We start from the raw sequence: 21,771 nt of genomic DNA, 5'->3' as shown, positions 1-21,771 counted from the left end.
GAAAGTGGTCTAGTTTCATTCTTCCACATGTTGCTATCCAGTTTTTCCAACACTCTTTGTTAAAGAGACTTTTTCCCACTGGATAATCTTTCCTGCTTTGTCAAAGATTAGTTGACCATATAGTTGTATAACAGTTGTTTTAAAAGATGAAAAAAGGATCCCTGGGTGGCTCAGCAGTTTAGCACCTGCCTTTGGCTCGGGGCGTGATCCTGGAGACTCGGGGATCGATTCCCGCGTCAGGCTCCCTTCATGGAGCCTGCTTCTCCCTCTGCCTGTGTCTCTGCCTTTCTCTCTCTGTGTGTCTCTCATGAATAAATAAATAAAATCTTAAAAAAAAAAAAAGATGAAAAAATTTTAGATGTATTACAGCAAGCTCATGAGGAAAACTATAAGCTTACCACTCAATTCAGTTGATTCATCATTTATTCAGGGCCTACTATGTGTGTGATGACTAAGAGATCATCTTTACTCAGTGGGTTTTATATACATAAGAGATACTATCTCTTGGGTAACAATCCAACAAAATACTCTGGGAGTTTTGGAGAAAGAATGCTCTTACTCATTTGTGGGGTCTGGAAGGTCTTCTTGGAGGTGATAGGGTCTACAATCAGCTATTGGATGTTTGGTTATGCAGTTGTGTCATCTAAATGGCAAAAACATTCCTTAGGAATATATTTTGAACTGTATAGTCATACAACACTTACTTATTGCTTACCAGTTAAAATTGGCCACGTTCTTCTATTCAGAATTGTCTTCATCAAAGATGACTTTAGCATATGCTTGTTTTTAAAAAGGATAAAATCTGAAAATTATATTATTAAGGTTAGCATGTTTTCTGTTAATTATTTTTATTGTTTTCTAGTTGCAAAGGTAATACTGTCTTATGATTTAAGAAAGTATTAAATAACACACAACAATATCAGATGAAATGTAAAAGCTTCCACTTCCCAATTCCTCAATCTGACCTCCATAAGGTTACTTCTTTCTTTTTTTTTTCTTTCCTTTTTTTTTTTTAAGGTTACTTCTCTTGTTTTGTATTTTGTAGAAATGTTCCATGCATGTTCAGATATAATTTGTTCTTGTTTCATTTTGTTTACTTAACATTATGTCTTAGATATTTTTCTTTATAGGTGTATACAGTTCTTCCTCATGCATTTAAACAGCTGCATAATATTCTGTTGTACCCATGTACTATAAGATAGGGAACGTGTCCTCTCCTAATGGACTTCTAGGCTGAATCTCTTTATTTCTTATCTCAGACAATGCTAGGTAAACATCATTCTACAGGAACATGTACAAGTATCTTTGTAGGATAAATTCTTAGAACTAGTCAGGATCAAAGGATATGCGCATTTAAAGTTTTAGTAGTTGCTGCCATTGCCCACCAAAATAGTTCCTATCAACAGTGTAAGAGAGTTAGGCTAGCATTTTTGAAGGTTTTAACTCAATGCTGTGAGATAAAGGCTACATAATGTCTGTTGAATATACAAATCACCCTGCTATCTGTGTGGAACACTGTGTTTTGGTGTAGTGCCTTTGCGGGGGCAGGGGGTAGTTTCTGGCTAATTATTTCTTCAGAGTGGTTACCCAATTTTAATGTGTTTACAGTGACACATAGGAATTAATAAATTACCAGTGTATAATGAACTTGATTGTTTTTTTTTTTTTTTTTTGGATTCTTTAGAATGAAATGGGAAGTAAAGTTTTTGATTTATCAGTGTGGGGTAGTCATTGTTTTAATCAAGATTATTCTGTTCTTTATTTAAATAATTTACATTATAAATTTATACTATGAAAAATATACATGCTCAAGTTTGGTGTTTTAGAAAATGAAAAAATGTCATCTGAACTTATCCTCCCAAAATTAGCTTTTTAAGAAACAGTGCAGTTTTACTATATATACAATTTTAAAAATGTTTCTTTAAGCATTTTATTTATTTACTTGATAGAAAGAGATAGCAAGAGAGACAGCACAAGTGGGCGGAAAGGGAGAAGCTCCCTGCTCAGTGGGCAGCCCAATATGGGGGCTCAGTCCCAGGACCCTGGAATCATGACCTGAGCCAATAGCAGATACTTAACCAACTGAGCCACTCAAGCACCACCTCCTTTTTTTTTTTTTTTTTTTTTTTAAAGATTTAAGCATTTTAATATTGTAGTCTATATACCCATTATAAAAATTTGGTTACACGAGTTAAAAAACTCATAGATACACATTTATGGATAGGATTTTAACTTCATATAAGATAATCTTCTCAAGGAAGTGAAAGCCAATATGAAAAAAATTGTTTTCGATTCAAAGCAATCTGTTAAATTAATTAATTAATTAATTTCCATAGAGGGGTAGGCTGGCAAAAACCTCATAGTACCATAGCTATATATTCATATGAAAAATAATTTTTAAGATTTATTATATGGTATAAATTATATAAAATATTATAGAGCTTTGGAAATAAGAGTTTGCTGTTTGTTTTCATTGTCAAAGTAATACAAACTTACTTTGTAAAATATAGGAAAAAACCATATTCATACCAATCAAACTCATTTATTATTAAAACTATTTTTGTTTTTCCTTTTATTCTTCTTCTAAAATTACTTTTTTTAAATATATGTATTTTTTATTTTATTTGAGAGAGCGAGAGAGCATCAGCAGAGGGAGAAGCAGACTCTCCACTGAGCAGGGAGCCCAATATGGGGGCTCAGTCCCAGGAGCCTGGGATCATGACCTGAGCCAAAGGCAGACGCTTAACCAACTGAGCCAGCCAGGCACGTCCTCTATTGAGCGACATGAACATCTTTTACCAAGATTGCAGTTTTTTAGTTTTAGTATTATTTCCATAGAGTCTCAGAAATGGGAAGACTAAGTCAAAAGAGTAGGAAAATTTTAAAGCTGTTGCTACATTGCTTTTGGAAAGAGTCAAGTTTTATGGTCTTACCAGCTATATGTTTATTTCACCAGTACTTTTCACTCATTTTACTTCAATAAATATGTATTGAGCTTCTAATTTGAACCAACTCTGAGAGACATCGTGGCATACAGGATAACCTGCTGAAGACGTCTTTGCCTTCACAGAGCTCATAGTGTAGTGGAGAAACACAGATAGTCAACTATAGTATATTCTGTTGCCTCCTTTGAAAAAGCGGATACAGTTTGTTGTAGAAGCACATGGGAGAGGTAGCTAATATTAGCAATATTTTCATATTGTATTATAATTACCCCATATTAAAATTGCCCTAAGATTTTTTTTTGAGGCGAGAGGTAGAGGAGGAGGGAGAGAGATAGGCAGACTCTGTGCTTAGTGTGGAGCCTGATAAGGGCTCAGTCTCATGATCCTGAGCCAAAACCAAGAATTGGATGCCCAACTGAGCCACCCAGGTACCCCGAAAATCTTCCTTTTACAAGATATGTGCTAATTTAGACCAAAAACATCTTAAACTATTCTTAATGTATATTTTTTCGATTGGTAATGGGTTCTACATATAATTATGATTAAAAATGATGCTGGGGCACCTGAGTGGCACAGTTGGTTAAGCGTCCAACTCTTGGTTTTGGCTCAGGTCATGATCTTTTAGGGTCATGAGATGAAGCCCTCTGTCAGCCACCATGCTCAGTGTGGAGTCTGCTTGAGACTTTCTCCCTCTCCTTCTGCCCCTCTCCCTCTAAAATAAATTTTTTAAAGGCTTAAAAATGAAACTACACCCTAACTTTCTAACACAGAAGTCAGATTTTGTCTGTTATTAATCTTAAGCTAAGAGAACACTCCAAACATAAGACTATCTAAAGCCTACCTAATTAATTCACATTGTTTCACAGTTTGTCTTAAATTTACTTTTCTTTAGTATAATCTCTCATTCTCTAACAGCTTCCAGTTTACTCAGCATTGGTATTGCAAGGTTCTTTGTTGTTACTTTTACCTAGGATACTCTTTTTCACCTTTCTGCCTGCCACATCCTCTTATCTATCCTTCAGAGGTGAACTCAGATGGTACCTCCTTTGTCAAGGTTTCCTGGACCTCTCACCAGAATATTGATGTTTTTACACAGAATATCTTGTTCCTAATAGATTATAGCATGTTCTTGTGATAGCCTTTCCAGCAAGATCATGAGTTTTATATATCTTTGACTCCACTTTGCTTCTACTTGGTGGGCCTTCCTTGAGTCATTTGCTGAATTGAATTAGTTAAATCTCTCCTATTTGGGTCATCCCTGAAACTTACAGTGAATAATTTATTTTTAGCACCTCTGTAGTATTTGTCAGTATTTATGGCCTTGTATTGTTATCTTTTAACACATGAGTATAATATAATTGGTATGTTTAAAGTACATATCAGGCAGTTGTTTAGAATTTAAGGTACATTATCCTATTCAAATAGTGTTATAAATTAGTTTAGTATTCCAGGAAAGTACTGTATAATTCTTACAATCCACACCGTTCCCCTAGTTCTCTAAACCACTTATTCTTTGTCATTGTATCTATGTGAAAACTTACTTCATGTTCCAGTTCTGAACTTCAGGAGCAGCAGGTCCTCCTATCAGATGAGTAGCTGAGACAAGGGAAGGAAGATTTCTTCTTCTTCTTTTTTTTTTTTTTTTTAATATTTTATTTATTTGAGAGCATACACGAGCACAGGGAGGGAGGGAGAGGAAGAAGCAGACTTTACGCTGAGTGGAAAGCCTGATGTAGGGCTCAATCCCAGGACCCTGAAATCATGATCTGAGGTGAAGGCAGATGCTTAACCAACTGAGCCACCCAGATGCCCCAAAGATTTCCTTTCTGCTTTCCTGTTTTAGAACACCACAGAGGTTAGAAGGATCCAAAGGCAGCAGAACAATGGAAGAAGGTCCTACACAATCCTAGAAATTGTAGGGAAGATGGAGATTGTGGTTTTGGTGTCTGACAACAGTCTCTATAGGCATATTTCCAATTCCTTTCAAATTCAAAACATCTTAAGCAGTCTCTTTGTTTCCTTCTTTTCTACTTATTAGCTGAAAACCCTATGTAGGATAAGTAGGAGGTAACTAATTGGGATTCAAACAGGACAATAAAGTCAAGGTTGGTTTTCATCTTTAAATTGGAATAATTTTTTAGCTTTCCTTAATTGTTGGCCTGTGACTCTCATATACAAACATAAATGAATTCTCATCATCCTTTTGTGACTGCCTATATAATGAGGTTCTACTATAGTATATTTGTGCTCAAGGCTGTTAGGATTTGGTTAGTGGAATGGCCTCCTTTTGCCTCTCATTTTTAATTCCCCGGTGTTTATCTGTATTGGTTCTGAGTATTACTGATTTGTTTTCAAAGTAATGTTGGTTCCCCTAACCCCAAATTAAAATTTGCAAGCTATGTTACACAATGAAACTTGAAGAACCTTCTAAACTCATATTGACTGGTTTATGGATTTGTATAGAATTTTTAGCTAATCTATAAAAGAAAACCTAATTCAAATTAGACCTTTTTCTAAATATTTAACATTTTGAATTAGAAGTTTTTATCTAGGATCCCTGGGTGGCTCAGCGGTTTGGCACCTGCCTTTGGCCCAGGGCGTGATCCTGGAGACCCGGGATCGAGTCCCACATAGGGCTCCGGGCATGGAGCCTGCTTCTCCCTCTGCCTAGGTCTCCGCCTCTCTCTCTCTCTCTCTCTCTCTGTCTATCATAAATAATAAAATCTTTTAAAAAAGTTTTTGTCTATTCAAATTATTTACATTAATATTACCTCTAGAGATATTATACCTATATGTATTTTAATGTGTATGGGTCTTCTGATTTAATATGTAAATTGCTTATAATTTTGAAGAAATAGGCAAAGACAGTAGAAAAATGTTTTACATTCAGAAGATAATGTCACTATGAATACTTCATAAAAGAATAATGTCTAGATAAATTGGTATTTTTCCATCATATTAAGACAGTCTCCAAAGCCATAAGTACCAAGAAGTTTAAGGGAAAATTATAAGGTGTTTTTTTTTTCTTTTAAGATTTTATTTATGTGGGATCCCTGGGTGGCACAGCGGTTTGGCGCCTGCCTTTGACCCAGGGCGCGATCCTGGAGACCCGGGATCAAATCCCACGTCGGGCTCCCGGTACATGGAGCCTGCTTCTCCCTCTGCCTGTGTCTCTGCCTCTCTCTCTCTCTGTGTGACTATCATAAATAAATAAAAAATTTTAAAAAAAGATTTTATTTATGTATTCATGAGAGACAGAGAGAGGCAGAGACACAGACAGGGGGAGAAGCAGGCTCCATGCAGGAAGCCCAATGTGGGATTCGATCTCGGGACTCCAGGACCATGCCCTGGGCCGGCCAAAGGCAGGCACTAAACCACTGAGCCACCCAGGAGTCCCTACAAGGTGGATTTTTTTTTTTTTTTTACAAGGTGGTTTTTAAGACCAGAATTATTGAGCACACTGTTCCATTGTTTGAGGATGACATCATTCTCATATCAAGAATATTAATGGTTGGAAATAGTTGCTTCACAATTTCAGGTGCTTCTCAGAATGAAAATACCTGGTCATTATTTGGGTGGCAGGGATGTAAGCAGTGGCTGGCATATATAAAACAGCTTCATAAAAAATAAAAAATAAAATAAAACGGCTTCATTGGGTCATATGGAAAATCATAGCATATTTTTTGACCAGAATATTATGTTTACCACAACAAGTGGTATACAAAAGACTAATTTTTAGGGGACAGAAAAACTGATAGTAAAATAGAAGTTGCTGAATATAGTATAGTGAAACAGTGGTTGTAGAGCTCCAGAGTAAGGCAGACCTGGTCTCAGTTTTTAAACTCCTGCCTCTTCAGGTTAGGAAAATCAGTTAAAATCTCTATAGCTTAGTTTTTTCAAATGTAAGATGAAGATAATAGTACTTATTTCTTTGATTTGTTCAGTAAATACTTAAATGAATGCCTACTCTATACCAGGCATTGTTCCAGCCACCAAGGATATTGATGTGGGGAAAGGAGCAGTTAAAAATCCCTGCCCTCATGGGTTTTCATGAGGGAGTTAGATGATAAATAAAAAATGTGGGTTAAATATATGGACTGCCAATAAATGATACAAGTGTAAAGTGTTGGAGAGTAGAGAATGAGGTTGGAATATTTGAAAGGGGAGACCTCTCTGAGAAAGGTTTCTGTGGGGATTAAATGAGATAGTGAATGTTTAGCACAGAGTGCCTGGCATATAATAAGGCATCAATAAAAATGAGCAGCTGTTATTGTATTTATGATACTAATATAAGGCAAGTCAGTTACTATTAATGAGATAACACCAATCAAAAGTGAGTTGATTATATCTAGTGAAAGAAAATTGGTGTATACAGAGATATACTAGTCCATATCCAGAGACTGGTTGATGTTTTTCAGTCCTTACAAATGGAATCTCTTCAACTTTAAATATTCTGAGCTACTCACCAAAGTTTGTAAATGGTTTTTGTTTGATTTTATTTTTGTTTTATTTTACCAAAACTGAATGGCTTTTACATTTTGAGGTGTTATATTTGTTCTTAAAACCATGACTGATGTATAAATCTAGGAAAACTAGTTTGTGTTCCACTTTCAGTCTTTGAATCATGGATTACCTTCTAGTTTATTATATTTATCTCTCGAATGTATCTGGATTATTTAGACTTAGATGTTTGAGCACTCAGCTGAAAAAACATCATGAAGCTTAAAGCTGAAGACCTTTTGTTACTTTCATAGAATGGAACACATTTAGAATAACACTGTTTTAGTACTCAAAGTAAGATAAATGATGGCCTACTCTGTTGTGTCTTTCAGTGTGTTGGCATGCATCAGCCCCGAAGCTGTGATTTCTGGATTAAACTACATGTCATTTGCTAATGTTGGCATGAGTGGCTTAAGCCCCAGCGGTGTGGATTTGAGTATGGAGGCAAATGCTATAGCTCTGAAATATTTAAATGAAAATCAGCTGTCACAACTATCTCTCACTCGATCAAACCAAAATAACTGTGACTCATCTTTTAGCTTTCTACATATTAATACAGACAAAAGCACCGTGGGGCTTAGTTTAATTTCACCAAACAACATGTCATTTGCAACCAAAAAATACATGAAGAGATATGGACTCATACAAAGCAGTGACAACAGTGAAGATGAAGAGGAGCCCCCAGACAATACGGATAGCAAGAGTGAACATTTATTGAATCAAAACCTTACATCCATACCTGAACAACTTCACTGTCAGAAAGAACCTTCTAGGAATGCCTGTGAAATAATTAATCGTTATAACTGTGAATCTGGGAGCACCTACACAGATACACCAGTATTGAGAAATATTACAAATGAAGTTGTTCAGCCAAAAGGAATGCAGCAATTGAATGAAAACCCAGCTTTCTTATTAAAAAACCTTAAACCAAGTCCTGTAGTGAACCTCCGAACTGGAAAAGCAGAGTTTACACAACATCCTGAGAAAGAAAATGAAAGGGACACTCCAATTCTTCCTGAAAGTTTGAAACCTGAAACTTTAAAGCAAATGAGCAGTATGAATTCAGTAGGCACATTCTTAGATGTAAAACAGCTCAGACAGTTGCCAAAATTATTTTAAACCTTCCATTCACCACCCTCCTGCTATGAGGATGGATGGGGTGACTCTCGAAGAGACTTAGGGAAGCCAGAGCCTTTTGGTGGTTTTGAGATACCTAAGCATTCTAGAGGCCAATCTGTTTCTTGGTAGCAGCTGATGGCAAAGAGCTGAACAAGTGACCTGATGGTCTGTGAAATGGTGGGCTAGTAGGAGGGCGAAGTTCTCTGCTCAAATAGAACTGTTCAGCATCCCTATAACCTTTTTAAAAAGGAATCCTGAGATAGGCTATTTCAACAGATTTAGGTAAACAGGTGCTATCCAACTCTGAATCTGAACCGCTCTTTTATACTGTAAATTGTGAAAAATAACTCAATTTTTCTAGCATGTTGCATCTCTGCATCTATCCAGTATCCTGAAATAACGTAGAATAAACTTATCATGACCCTGACTAAATTAGCTAAATCAACCCTTATTTAAGGGGAAAGTTTTACTTTTAAAAATAACTTTAAGATCTGTTATACAATGAGTGTTTATGTTCTCAGTTAAGATGCATATTTGTTAAATTCTGTGGAAGTAAAACTTTTGCAGTCCGGTGGGTTGATTTAATGTAACATTTTCAAGTTATAGCACTAGCTATCACAAAATAAGAAAATTATTGAGTATGAGTGTGTCTTATAAACTTTGAGTGTTTCAAGTGTCTTAATATTTTTTTAATAGAACTTAATAAAAATATCTAAATTTACTGTTTTCCTCTGTACCATATCCTTCTCTTGTTTTAAAAAAAAGACTTTTTTTGACTCCCAAAAAGTTACAAAAATAATAACAGAGTTCAGGTATACCCTTTTACCCAGGGACCCCCAGTTACAGTATCTTACATAACAGTAGCAAATGATCAAAACCAAGAAATTGACATTGGGCACAGTATTAGTAACTAAGCCACAGACCTTTCAGGTTTCACAAGTTTTTACATGCACTCATTTATATGTTGGTATATAACTATGAAATTTTGTCACTTATTATAGATTTGTATAACCACCACCAGAATCAACATACAGAACTGTTCCATCACCACAAAGAGACTCCCTAGTGCTACCCTTTAAAATACACCCACCCTAGCCCTGATCCCCGACAACCGGTGGTCTGTTCTCCATCACTAGAATGTTGTCATTTTGAGGATGTTAATATGAATGGCATCACAGTGTATAACTTTTTGAAACTGGTTTTCACTAAGCACAAGATCCTTGAGATCCATCCAGGTTGTCAATGTGCTTTTTTCCTCCCACTTTCCTAAAAATTAAGTTTAACATGTTTATTTCTAAATATAAATGGAAAAAGTTCTCGTTCAGTTGATATATAAAGCTCTTCTGCTGAAGTTAATAGAGGCTGTCATTGCCTTATATCCAAGTCAGATATGTAAGCTGGAAAGAAGAACTGTAGCTCTCTAAATACTTTCCAACTCATCCAGGGCCTTCTGATAGAACGGCTCAGAGTTTGCAAGCCCAAGTACAGTGCCCTGGTGGTTCTCTGCTGCTCCCCACTGGAGCCAGGGCCACACGGTGCCTGTTTTCCTGCAGTGTTGCTCTTTCCGGTGAAGAGTAAGACATGGAAACAGCAATGATGAGTTTGTGTCTCCCTTTGTTTCTATAGGCATCATTTGACACTTTAATTATCATAAATAGCATAAGAGCCCACTTATTATAGAGTCAGCTTTTAAGAAACAGAATCATCACTGCCACTTCAAGTGTGCTCTGGTTAACGTTTGCCCACAGTGCCTCACACTAAGATGCCCGTGATTGAAAAGCCAGAGAGAATACTAGGGAATCCACTGACAGCCTCCCGAACCGTACCGTTGTCATTGGGAACCCTGTCATTTTCACACAAGAAGCTCTGTCTGAACAAGAAGAATTGACCTGGAGGCTTTTTAGGCAAAATCTTAACTCCATCCTTTCTATTACTACATCTAATTTAAGGCCTATGAAAAGATGCTTAAGCAGCGCTGGAGACTGAACTTAGGCTGCAGATTAAGTCAACAAAACCTCTTTCTACTAAATGGGGATCCCTGGGTGGCACAGTGGTTTGGTGCTTGCCTTTGGCCCAGGGCGCGATCCTGGAGACCTGGGATCGAATCCCACATCAGGCTCCCGGTGCATGGAGCCTGCTTCTCCCTCTGCCTATGTCTCTGCCTCTCTCTCTCTCTCTCTCTCTCTCTCTCTCTGACTATCATAAATAAATAAAAATTAAAAAAAAAATTAAAACTATCTACTAAATGCATATCCAAAGAAAAGGAACCATCACTGAAGCCTCCAGAAAGTTTTCTAGGAATGTTTTACCGTGAGGGCGCCTGGGAGGCCCAGTGTGTTGAGCGTCCGACTCCTGATTTCAGTTTAGGTCGTGATCTTAAGGTGTGGGGCTCCGCACTGAGGCTGGAGCCTGCTAGAGATTCTCTCTCCCTCCCCACTGCCTGCATTCTCTCCCTCTCAAGCTCTCTCTCAAAAAAAATAAAGATAAAAAATGTTCTACTGTGGGAAGTTATTTGGTAAATTCGTTGCCATGGTAGCTTTCAAGCATCTTTGGGCAAAGCGTGAGTACTCGGAAAATTGGATTAAAAGACTTTGGGTATGATTGCCTCTCAAGTGATACCTGTCTGAATTTTTTTCTTTTGTCCAGTCCCACAGCATTCCGTTCACAGATACGTGGATGCTACCTCAATGGCATAAGGAAACGAAGGAGCTTCCATTACCCAGCTTCTGGGAAACAAATCCATTCACCTAGGTCCTGGCCAATAGGCACCTCCACTTCCACCAAACATCCCCCCTCAACCTCTGAACCCTTTGCTGCCTCATCTCTCTGCTCACTTGTCTTGTGGCCTACCCTTACTGCGCTAAGCTGCGCAGAAGTAGATGCAGACATGTTAGACATAAACCATGCCTTTTGCCAGCTGTAAAGACTAAAGAAAGCAGATACACCCTGGAAACAGTCGTACCATAGTGTGAGACATGAAAAGTCCAAAGGAATGATCCAGACTGTGAGGAGCCACACAAGCATAATCCTGAGAGCCTTCATCTTTTTAGGACTCCCCCTGTGTTCACAGGGTGCCATGCGGACTGCTGCCCATGCATCAGTTCACTTAAGCGTCCTGGCTGACCCAAACTGGTGGTTGTCATTCTCATAGAGGAGGGAACAGCCTGAGGGAAATAATTTACCCAAGTAAGTTGTGAGCAGAGATGTGAGCTCAAGCGTAATTCCAGAGCCCAAGCTCTTACTAAGCCTCTGAGAAATACACCTTCCCTGAAGCCTGAGGAATTCCAGACCTCAGCCTTGTGTTTTTCCATTGCATCTGGCCCAGCAGCAGCTTCTTCCTCCAGGCTTCCTCTCCTCACCAGCACCTGGTTCACTCCTAATCATTCAGCAGGTATTCAGTATTGACTCTGCTGGGCACTCAGATAGATGCTGAGCACAAGGGGACTGACAGGACGAACTTGCCCTTGTAGGATCTCAGTCTAACTAAGGAGAGCCCTGCACACAGCAATACAGTGAGGCCAGCACTCGTAATAAAACTCTATAACCTGAGAGTATACTAAGAGGAGCCGAGAGGAGGGTTATTCTGAGAATGTTCTAGATTTTTCCAGAATCTTGCAGGAAGACTAAGGAAGAGAAAGGGAAAAATACTTATGACGAACAGCTTATTGGGAAGCAAGGAGTTATGAAGAGGAAGAGGCACAGCATTGGGGGAGGGAGTTGGGGTCAGAAAACCGAAGAAAGGGAGAAAATATGCAAATAGAAAGAACACCTCCCGGATCAGCAATGATTGGGTTCCTCTTGTTGCTCTGCCCCAAATTCTGTGTCTTCGGGCAAGTCACCTCTTCTCACTAGGCTTCTGTTTCCTAATTTTTGAGGTGAAAGGTTAGCGTGTCTAGCTGGCATTCTGTGATTATGAAACAATGAAGCAGAAATACAGGGTGTGAGGAGTGGTTTGCAAGTCCAGAGGAGGGAGAGGCTTCTGCAAGAGACAGCAATGAGGGCAGCCGGGTGACTCAGCGGTTTAGCGCTGCCTTCAGCTCAGGGTGTGATCCTGGAGCCCCTGGATCGAGTCCCATGTTGGGCTCCCTGTGTGGGGAACCTTTGCTGTGTCTCTGCCTGTGTCTCTGCCTCTCTCTCTCTCTCTCTCTGTCTCTGTGTGTGTGTCTCTCATGAATAAATAAATAAAATCTTTAAAAAAAAAAAAAGACAGCAATGGAATTGGGTCTTGGGGGATTTCAAAGGATTTCCACAGTCACAGGTGAGGAAAAGGAAAATACCCTACTTTTTATAATGCTTAACATACCTCACAATTTAAAAAGAGAAAGAGAATTCAGTTTTCCCCACCAAAATGTTGAGCGACATCTGTTCTCAGGGCACCAACAGGTCTTTCTCCAGCTCTGAATTACACAGTCCCTGTTTTTAAGGAGTTCAAAGTCCAGCGTGAAAGGAAACCTCAGATCCACAAAAAGGGGCTTTAGGGTCTGGAAGTGTGGGTGATGTTCCCTATCTCCTCCTCTCCATTCCCCACACCGGAACTGTCTGGGTCACAGAGAGCATCCTCAGAGGAAATCCTGTTTTCCACTTCCTGGTCAGAAACTGAACTCCAGGAAAAGGATGGATTTGGGGAGAGCTCTGTGTCCTGCCTCTTCATGGGCCGTCTGGGGCCTGGAGGATGAGAGGGACTAATTAAAAACACAATAGAAAGGATGACGTCAGGTATTCAAGGGTGTCAGAGCTGCAGGGCCCTCTGAAATCACTTGGGCCTCAGTGTACAAGTGAGGACATCAGGGCCAGAGAAGGGACTTGCCCAAGGTCACACAGCTTAGAAAGCACAGGGCTGGGACCACAATTCAGGACTCTACACCGTACTTATCCTATGCCATGGTTTCTGGGTCAGTAAGTTAGGTATCAAGCAATAACCTAGGCCCTTCCTATTCTGCTTTCTACCATAAAGGGAAAAAAAATGTCTGCACACGTGCATGCACACACATCCCAGCCTTGGCTCTGCTCACATAGTTTCCTTCACCTCCAAACCCTCATGGGCTCAAAGCCCTGCGTGGATCCTTCACAACACAGCGTAGAGCCTGCCCTGCCCCACATCCCCTCCCCAAACTGCCAGAAACCTTCCCAGAATCCTGCTGTGGAAGCGACATTTTTTTCCTTTGACTTTACATAACCCTCTCTCTGGTCCTCTTTTGTCCTTTTACAGATTGATTACAACCAACGTGCGTGTTGGTGATCCGTACCCAAGGCTGGGCACTCCTCAAGGTCAGGGACCACGTTTGATCCCCCGTCCAATGAAGAGTCACAGGGCAAGGTCTACCGAACGTCCCTGCCACATCTGGGGCCTTGTGCTAGACGCTGGAGAGCATGACAAAGGAAGAAAAGGCACTGCTCACTGCTGCTGTGAAAATGCACTTGGGCGTGCCTGGGCACACGTGTGCAGCGTCTGACTCATCCGTACCTATCTGAGCCCTGCTCAGAACCTCACTGGGCCCTCACAGGAACATGCAGTTTCACCTGCAAACATGCATAATTCTCAGTGAAGTAACGAGTCTAGTGAACACACCTGCTCTGTTCTAAGCCCTTTACATTTGTTAACTTACTCCTCACAACAAATGTTAAGAGGCAGATACTTTTATTATCCCCTCTGGTGATGCTAGAAATTAGGAACAGAGAGGTTGGTTAAGTCACTTTCCCCAAGTCACACAGCCAATAGGAAGAACAAGGATTCGAATCCGGGCAGTCCGGCTCCAGGGCCATTGCTCTTGAGTATGATGTCAGGATTGTCCCTGGGAGGACGTGGAGACTCAGTGGTAGAGGGGTGTGCCCAAGGTGACATGGGTGAAGTCAGAATTTGAACTCAGGCCAGTCTAGCTTCAGAGCCCATGTTATCCTTTCCTTCCTCTTTTTCTCCTCCCCCCCCCCCCCCCATAGCAGCAGGAGCCTGAAGTAGGCATGCTTTTGAGTTCCCTAGAGCCCATGTTCCTACCGTGATGATACAAGGTTGTAGACGCTGGTTGGAAGGGCAGCAGGTGGGGCAGCCCCAGTGGCACAGCGGTTTAGCGCCACCTGCAGCCCGGGGTGTGATCCTGAAGACCCAGGATCAAGTCCCTCGTCGGGCTCCCTGCATGGAGCCTGCTTCTCCCTCTGCCTGTGTCTCTGCCTCTCTTTCGCTCTCTCTGAATGAATGAATAAATAAATAAATCTTTAAAAAAAAAAAAAAAAAAGGAAGGGCAGCAAGTATGTGGGCCGTGGCTGTCACTCCCGAGGCGTGGCCTGCCCCAACCCCCCAGAATCACCCCAGAGAGGCGCTGTGCTCTCAAAGCCCCCTACCTGTGCTCCCCCCCCCCCCCCCCCCCCCCCGCGCAGACTGCCTGTGCAGACCAGGGGCCCGGAGCCCCAACCCCAGGAAGGCCTGTGTTTCCTGGGCTGCCCCAGAAAGGGGCTACGACTCACAGCTTGCACACCTGCAGAACCATTTCTCTCCCCCAGTGAGGGCCATGCAGGGTGAACTTGCACCTTCTCAGGGGCTGGTTTCTGGGCAGTTGGGCTTCCTCTGTGCTCATGGCCCAGGTTCCTGCGGGGAGGTGTCCCTCTCCCTCGATTTCTTTCTCCAGTCCTGTTACTCTTCTTCCTTCAACATACGACTGTGGTGCTGCTACTCTGTCTCTGTGATATGCTGGGGCAATGACACGTCAGACCTGGTCCCTGTCTCCGAGAGGCTCCTTGGGGTACACAATCCCCCTGGCCTATGTGGTTGGCACCGTGTTGGAGGGATGCTGAAGGGACCCGGGAGGAAAAGCTGGAGGTGGGAAATTCTCTCCTGGAAGTCCCAGGACAGCCTTGGGACAGTCCTCGGCTCCCTCCATCTGCCTAGAGGAGATCTACTTATGGTCACCTGCCCCCCACCCTCCTGCGTCCCTGTGCAGCTGGGCCCCAGTGCACAGTCCTGGGGAGCAAGACCATGGTGGGACCCAACTGGGAGAAGCAAAGTACCCAGACTTGTGCTGCCAAAGGCCTCAAATCATGTATATGATTCCATTTGGCCCCTTTCCATTCTCCTGAGCCTCATAGGCACAAGCCTCCACTCCTGGCAGGTGGCCCAGATGGACTGAGTGCTCTCACATCCTCTGCAGCCCCCACAGGGCCCAGAATCACTGTTCAAAAGTGTTTGTTTAAAATGAACAAATAAGCAGGGGCCATGCCCACTGTACGGATGAGGAAACTGAGTTCCAGAGAGGGTGGATGACTGCTCTCCCACCACAGCTTCTAGTAATAGAACGAGGAGGAGGCCCCATGTCTTAACCTAGCGCCGAGCATGCTATCCAAGGGGATCCTGTCCTACATGTTTCTGTCATCCCGGCACTGACGGTGTTGTCTGGCACAGATGAGACACTCAGCAAATGTGGAATGAAGGAATGAGTGAAGCTGGGTGGGCATGCATTGTGGAGACACCTGGCCCACCATTCATTCTTGCCTCATCGACCAAAAAGCCCCTTCATGAAACTTGAATGACAGTCACAGTGAGCTTCTCACTGTCCCCATAGGTACCTGTCCCTTCCCACCTCTGGACCTTTGCACTTGCTATTGCACTTCCCCACATCCGCCCCGGGTACTCACAGTCCAAGAGAGATGACATCAGTTTTGTAAAGTCTAGTCTGACCCTTTCCAAGGAGAATAGCCACCACACACACACACACACACACACACACACAGCATTTTGCATACTCCTCTCTAGCAGAGCCTGTATGTATGAAGCTGCACTGTGACCTTTGGCTTCTGTGTCTCTCTCAGCATCTTAGGCCTCAACACAGGGTATTGTCGGAATGGAGCAGAGCCTCAGAGTAAAAATTATAGCTTCTATTTATTAAACTGTGCTCGGCTCTGTGCTAAACATTTTATGTATGTCTCACAGTGTTTTCAGCAATCCTGAGAGCCACGTGTTACATTTACCCCCACTTTAGAGATGAGGAAACAGAGATGGGAAAAAGCATCGTCACTTGCTCAGGGTCACCAACTACTAAGTAGTTGAGGAGGAGCTTGAGCCCCGTGTTCTCATCCGGCCATCAGGCTGTCCTGTGAGTGGGCTCGGGGCTGGACACACAGACTCCGGGGCATGCAGGGCCATGCAGGAGAGACGGCCTCCTGCCATAGCTTTCCCCCGCAACTCACTTGTGTGACAGAGCCTGGTAGGCTTCTGTGCGTCCCTAATGGTGTCTCTAAAAGATGCCCCCTTCCCTCCACCCCCTCTCCCTCTTCCCCCTGCTGCCGCCCCATCGCCCCATCGAGCTGGCACACCGGCTCTGACTCCATCAGGCCTGACTTGCCAGGAGGAGACAGTTTCTATGGGTACCTGTGGGGTGTGGAGTTCTCACCGGGAGCCTGAGCGGAGAGCCCGAAAGAGGAAGGAGGCCAAGATGAGAGCCAGATTAAAGACAGAGACAGAAAGAAGACAGACCCAGAGAGCAAGAGCTTGAGATAGAGACGGCAGGGTGAAAGAGATGATAAGAGATAAACAGGAGAGAGATCCTGTGGTCCCCTTGCCCCATCCCTATTAGGGACGGGGAAACAGGGTCAGAGGAAGTGACCCTACTTCCTGGCAGATGTGTCTGTCACTTTTGCAAACACCATCAATCCAGTTCCTCTCCTGTCCTCAGATGTCTCCTGCTGCTCCTGCGCCTGGCCCTACTTGGGAGGGGGGGGCTGTCAGGGAGGGCCCTGGGGCAAGTAACTGAGGACCGGGAGTGGGGGGGGGAATCAGTGCAGAATCGAGCAGGGATGGCATCCTGGACAGGGTAAGACCGAAGCCAGGCCCCCAAAAATGTTTGTGATCAACTTTACTGGGGCATGGTTTATAAACAATAAAATGCAGCCATTTGAAGCTTACGGATTTTTGACTTTCGACACATATATGTTCGTATCAGCAGCATCACGAATCAAGAAATAGAGTATTTTCATTCCCCAGAGGGTTCCCTCATGCCTCTCTGCTGTCATCTCTCCTCTGCCACCACCCCTGATCTGAACACTGTCCTATAGATTAGCTCAGGCTTTCCTAGGGTTCTCTGTAAATGGAATCATACACAAGTATACTCTTGTGCCTGTCCTCCTTCACTGAGCAGAATGGTGTTTTTTTTTTTTTTTTTTGAGCAGAATGTTTTTCAGATTATTTCATATTCTTGCGTGTATGGCTACTTGGGTTCCTTTTTATTGCTGAATAGTATTCTATTGCATAAATGTACCTCGATTGGTTTCTCCAGTCACTTGTGGATGGGCATTTGGATTGCTTCTGGTTTTCAGCTGTTATGAATAAAGCTTCTATGAATATTGTGTCCTAGAGTTCCTGGGGATATATGTTTTTTTTTTTAATTTTTTTTTAATTTTTTATTTATTTATGATAGTCACAGAGAGAGAGAGAGAGGCAGAGACACAGGCGGAGGGAGAAGCAGGCTCCATGCCCCGGGAGCCTGATGTGGGATTCGATCCCGGGTCTCCAGGATCGCGCCCTGGGCCAAAGGCAGGCGCCAAACCTCTGCGCCACCCAGGGATCCCGGGATATATGTTTTTTGATTCTCCCAAGTAAGTATATGGCTATAAACTGTATACTTATAAGGAACTGCCAAAGAGTTCTTCAAGGTGGTTGAGCCATGTTTGCCTTTTCCTTCAACGTATGAGAATTCCACTTGCTCCACACTCTCATCATTACTTGCTACTGTTGGTCTTTTTTTTTTTTTTTTTTAAGATTTTACTTATTTGAGAGAAAAAGCACACACATGAGAGAGAGAGCAGTGGGGAGGAGCAGAGGCAGCGAGAGAGAGGATCTCTCTCTCTCTTTTTTTTTAAAGATTTTATTTATTCATGAGAGACACAGAGAGAGAGGCAGAGACATAGGCAGGGGGAGAAGCAGGCTCCCTGCAAGGAGCCTGATTCAGGCCCTGATCCCAGGACTCCGGGATCATGACCTGAGCCCAAGGCAGACGCTCAACCACTGAGCCATCCAGGTTGCCCTAGAGAGAAGATCTCAAGTAGACTTCACGCAGAGTGTGGAGCCCGTCATGGGCCTCGATCTCACAACCCTGAGATCATGACCTGAGGTGAAATCAAGAGTCAGACACTTAACCTACTGAGTTACCTGGGTAGCCCTACTATCTTTTAAGTTTTAACCATTTTAGTTGGTGTGTCATGGGTATCTCATTGCAGTGTTAGTTGACATTTCCCTAATGTAAATTTGGGCATCTTCGCATGAGATTTTTGGCTATTTGTTTTTATTTTTTACAGTCACAAGGGCTTTAAACTGGGACATATCACAGTGCTCTCCAGGGTGCATGAGTTTGAAGTAGTTCTCTCAAGGTAGCAACTACGTCATCACAGCTAGCAGGAATGAAAAGGACATGTGGGCGCTGACCAGCTGAGCGACCTTGGGTGAGCTGAACCTGTTTCCTTATCCACAAAGTTGGGGTCACGCTAGCAGCCTGGTGGGGTTATCGTAGAGGACATGGCAAAGGAGAGGCAGAAGCAGGGATGGTGCAGGTAAGCACAGCAGGTGCTCAGGACACAGAGGGTCTCGTCCCCAAGTATTTACCTGACCCAAGGGCCAGGGCCTCGGTGACCACCAGCAACTATTTGCTAGCCAGAGGGCTGGGGGCGGCACACGTGCTCTGTCCTTTTCTGATAACTCTAGGAGCAAAACCACTGGCGGCACAGCTGTCTGGGCAAGTCTGCTTGTGAGGTCAGAGTGAAGGCGCTGGACATTCCATCGTTTGGGGAGCAGCTTTGTCTTCTGATTGTTCTGGTAAGAAGTGTGGGTCAGGGAAAGGGACATAGCTTCAAAGTAGGAAGCACAGTGCTTTCTTTTTTTTAAAAAAATATTTATTTATTTATTTATTTATTTATTTATTTATTCATGATAGACAGAGGGGGGGTGCAGAGACACAGGCAGAGGGAGAAGCAGGCTCCATGCAGGGAGCCCGACGGGGGACTCGATCCCAGGACCCCAGGGTCACACCCTGGGCCAAGGCGGTGCTAAACTGCTGAGCCACCCAGGGATCCCAGCGCAGTGCTTTCTTAACACATTCAATTATTTTATGGTGGCCTTTCCTGCCGATGACAGCTGTAAACCAGAGCCTGGTTCTTAGAGTTCGGGAAGCATCAGAATCACCTGGATGTCGTGTTGAAAGACAGACTTCTGGGTCTCGCTCCCAGGGTTTCTGGTGTATCAGGCCTGCGGTAGGGCCTGGGAATTTGCTTTTGTAACAAGTTCCCAGGTGATGCTGATGGTCACTCCAAGCGTGGAATTAGAGTGACCCCCTTTCTGTCCCTGAGAGCTGTGACTCCGGTGCTGGGGATTGGCAGCACAGAGATGACTCCCCAGATTTCAGCTTGGAATTCTGTCTCTGGCCTGCTCCTTGGCAGGGTGAGGGTTCTTTCTGAGCCAGGGATGGAGACCAAACTGGAGACAATGGTCATAAGGAAGTGGAAGGGGAAAGCATGACACCTCTTCAAGTTGGAGGGTTTTTTTAAATTTAAATTTTAAAAAAGATTTTATTTATTTACTCATAAAGAGTAATTTATGAGTAAATAAATACAGAGAGAGGCAGAGACACAGGCAGAGGGAGAAGCAGGCTCCCTATGGGGGGGGGGAGCTCGATGTGGGACTGGATCCCAGGACCCCGGGATCAGGCCCTGAGCTGAAGGCAGACGCCCAACCACTGAGGCACCCTGGGGCCCCAAGTTGGAGTTTTAACCACTAAAAAGAATCCTGTGACGAGGACACTGTGATGCATAGACAATGACTGCCTCCCTTCTACCCACGAGGAAAGTGAAACACAGAGATTGAGCCATTTTCCTGGAGACATACAACGGACAAGTGGGGCAGCAGGGAGGGAACTCAGGCTGCCCTGGACGCAGCATCGCCTCAAGCCGAGGGCCTGGGCCGTCCTGCCTTTACAGCCGGGCGTTCTCCGCAAGGTTCCAGCCTCCCGTGCCTCAGTTGGCTACCTGCACCTACAAAACGGGGGAATGGTAGCCCCTCCCTCACGGGTTGTTGCACGAATTCACTGAATTAGTAGCTATGAGGTGCTTCGGACCCTACCTGGTCCACTGGGCCCCCACGGAAACGTGCTGAAAGGAAGCGCGGCTGGGACGCCGGGGCTCAGCGGCCGAGCGTCTGCTCCGTCCCAGGCCCCGGGATCGAGCCCCGCGTGGCCCCGCGGAGGAGGCGCCGGGATGCAGGCGGGGGCAGGTCGGCGCGCGCCCGGGACTCGGGGCTGCTCTCCCCGGCTGCCCCCCGCGGCCCCGCGCTCGGGGCTTCCTGCGGCCCCGGCCCCGGCCGCCGCGGAGGAGGGGCGGCATTTCCTGGCGGGGCGGCGGCCACGTCACCCGCTCCGGACGCCGGGCCGCGCTGCCCCCGGCACCAGATGCTATTTCGGGCGGCGCCCCGCTCCGTGCGCAGTTTCCGTTTTTCCACCGACCGTCGGAAACAGGGCAGGGGGGAGGGCGGAGACGTCACGAGCCCCGCTCCAGGCGGGGGTGGGGACAGGTCCGGGACGGCGGCCAGGCCGTCACAGTCCGGAGCCTTGCGCCCCGGGGGATGCTGAGCGCCCCCTCCCCGAGCTGCGCCGCGTCCGGGCCGCCCTGTGCCTCGGGCCCCACGGGCGTCCCTTCAGCCTGCTGGGGGCACTGTGCGCCCTAAGAGCACCCCACAGCCTGCAGGTGCCTCAGGCACCTCGACTCAGGGAATTCAAAACCAAATGCAGATCCCTTCCCAGGCCCCTTGGCCCCCAGGACGCCGTCTCCAGGAACGACGGCACCATCCATCCGGAGGAGGAGAGACCCCAACCCGGAGGGTCCCTGGATTTCTCATTCTCCCGCATCCCCCGAACCATATTCTTCCAAACCCAGTTTTGTAGCCCAAATACGTGAGGGTTTCATCTGCCTGAGTCCACCCTCGGACTGGACCGGTGTGTGGTGTCAGAACCAGTCTCCTTCCCACCCCCACACCCCAGCACCCCTTCTCCACCTTGCAGCCAAAGAGCTTCCCAGAAATGCAAATCTGACCCTGTATGGGACCTATGCCCACCCTCAAACCAAATAAACAAACGATTCCCCCTCCCCCAAATCCTTTCAACTGACCACAGGCTTGCTCCAACCATGCTGGACTCCCTTCTGTCCCTTGCATGACGTCTAAGCCCTTCTGCTTCAGCCCTCG

General features: G+C 44.5%; 1 protein-coding gene across 3 annotated transcripts in view; it reads left to right on the top strand.

Moving 5' to 3' along the window:
• STIL (STIL centriolar assembly protein) overlaps positions 1-9,279 on the top strand; it is a 64,922-nt gene extending 55,643 nt beyond the window's left edge. For all 3 annotated transcript variants that reach the window (XM_041739204.1, XM_041739203.1, XM_041739202.1), the window contains exon 17: positions 7,778-9,279. In XM_041739204.1, coding sequence (XP_041595138.1) covers positions 7,778-8,564 — 787 coding nt within the window. In that variant the 3' untranslated portion in view covers positions 8,565-9,279. The remainder of the gene's footprint in view (positions 1-7,777) is intronic.
• Positions 9,280-21,771: the final 12,492 nt, after the last annotated feature.

This window comes from Vulpes lagopus, chromosome 23 (genome assembly GCF_018345385.1).
Source record: "Vulpes lagopus strain Blue_001 chromosome 23, ASM1834538v1, whole genome shotgun sequence".
Lineage (NCBI taxonomy): Eukaryota > Metazoa > Chordata > Mammalia > Carnivora > Canidae > Vulpes > Vulpes lagopus.
This window is presented reverse-complemented; position numbering and strand designations above follow the sequence as displayed.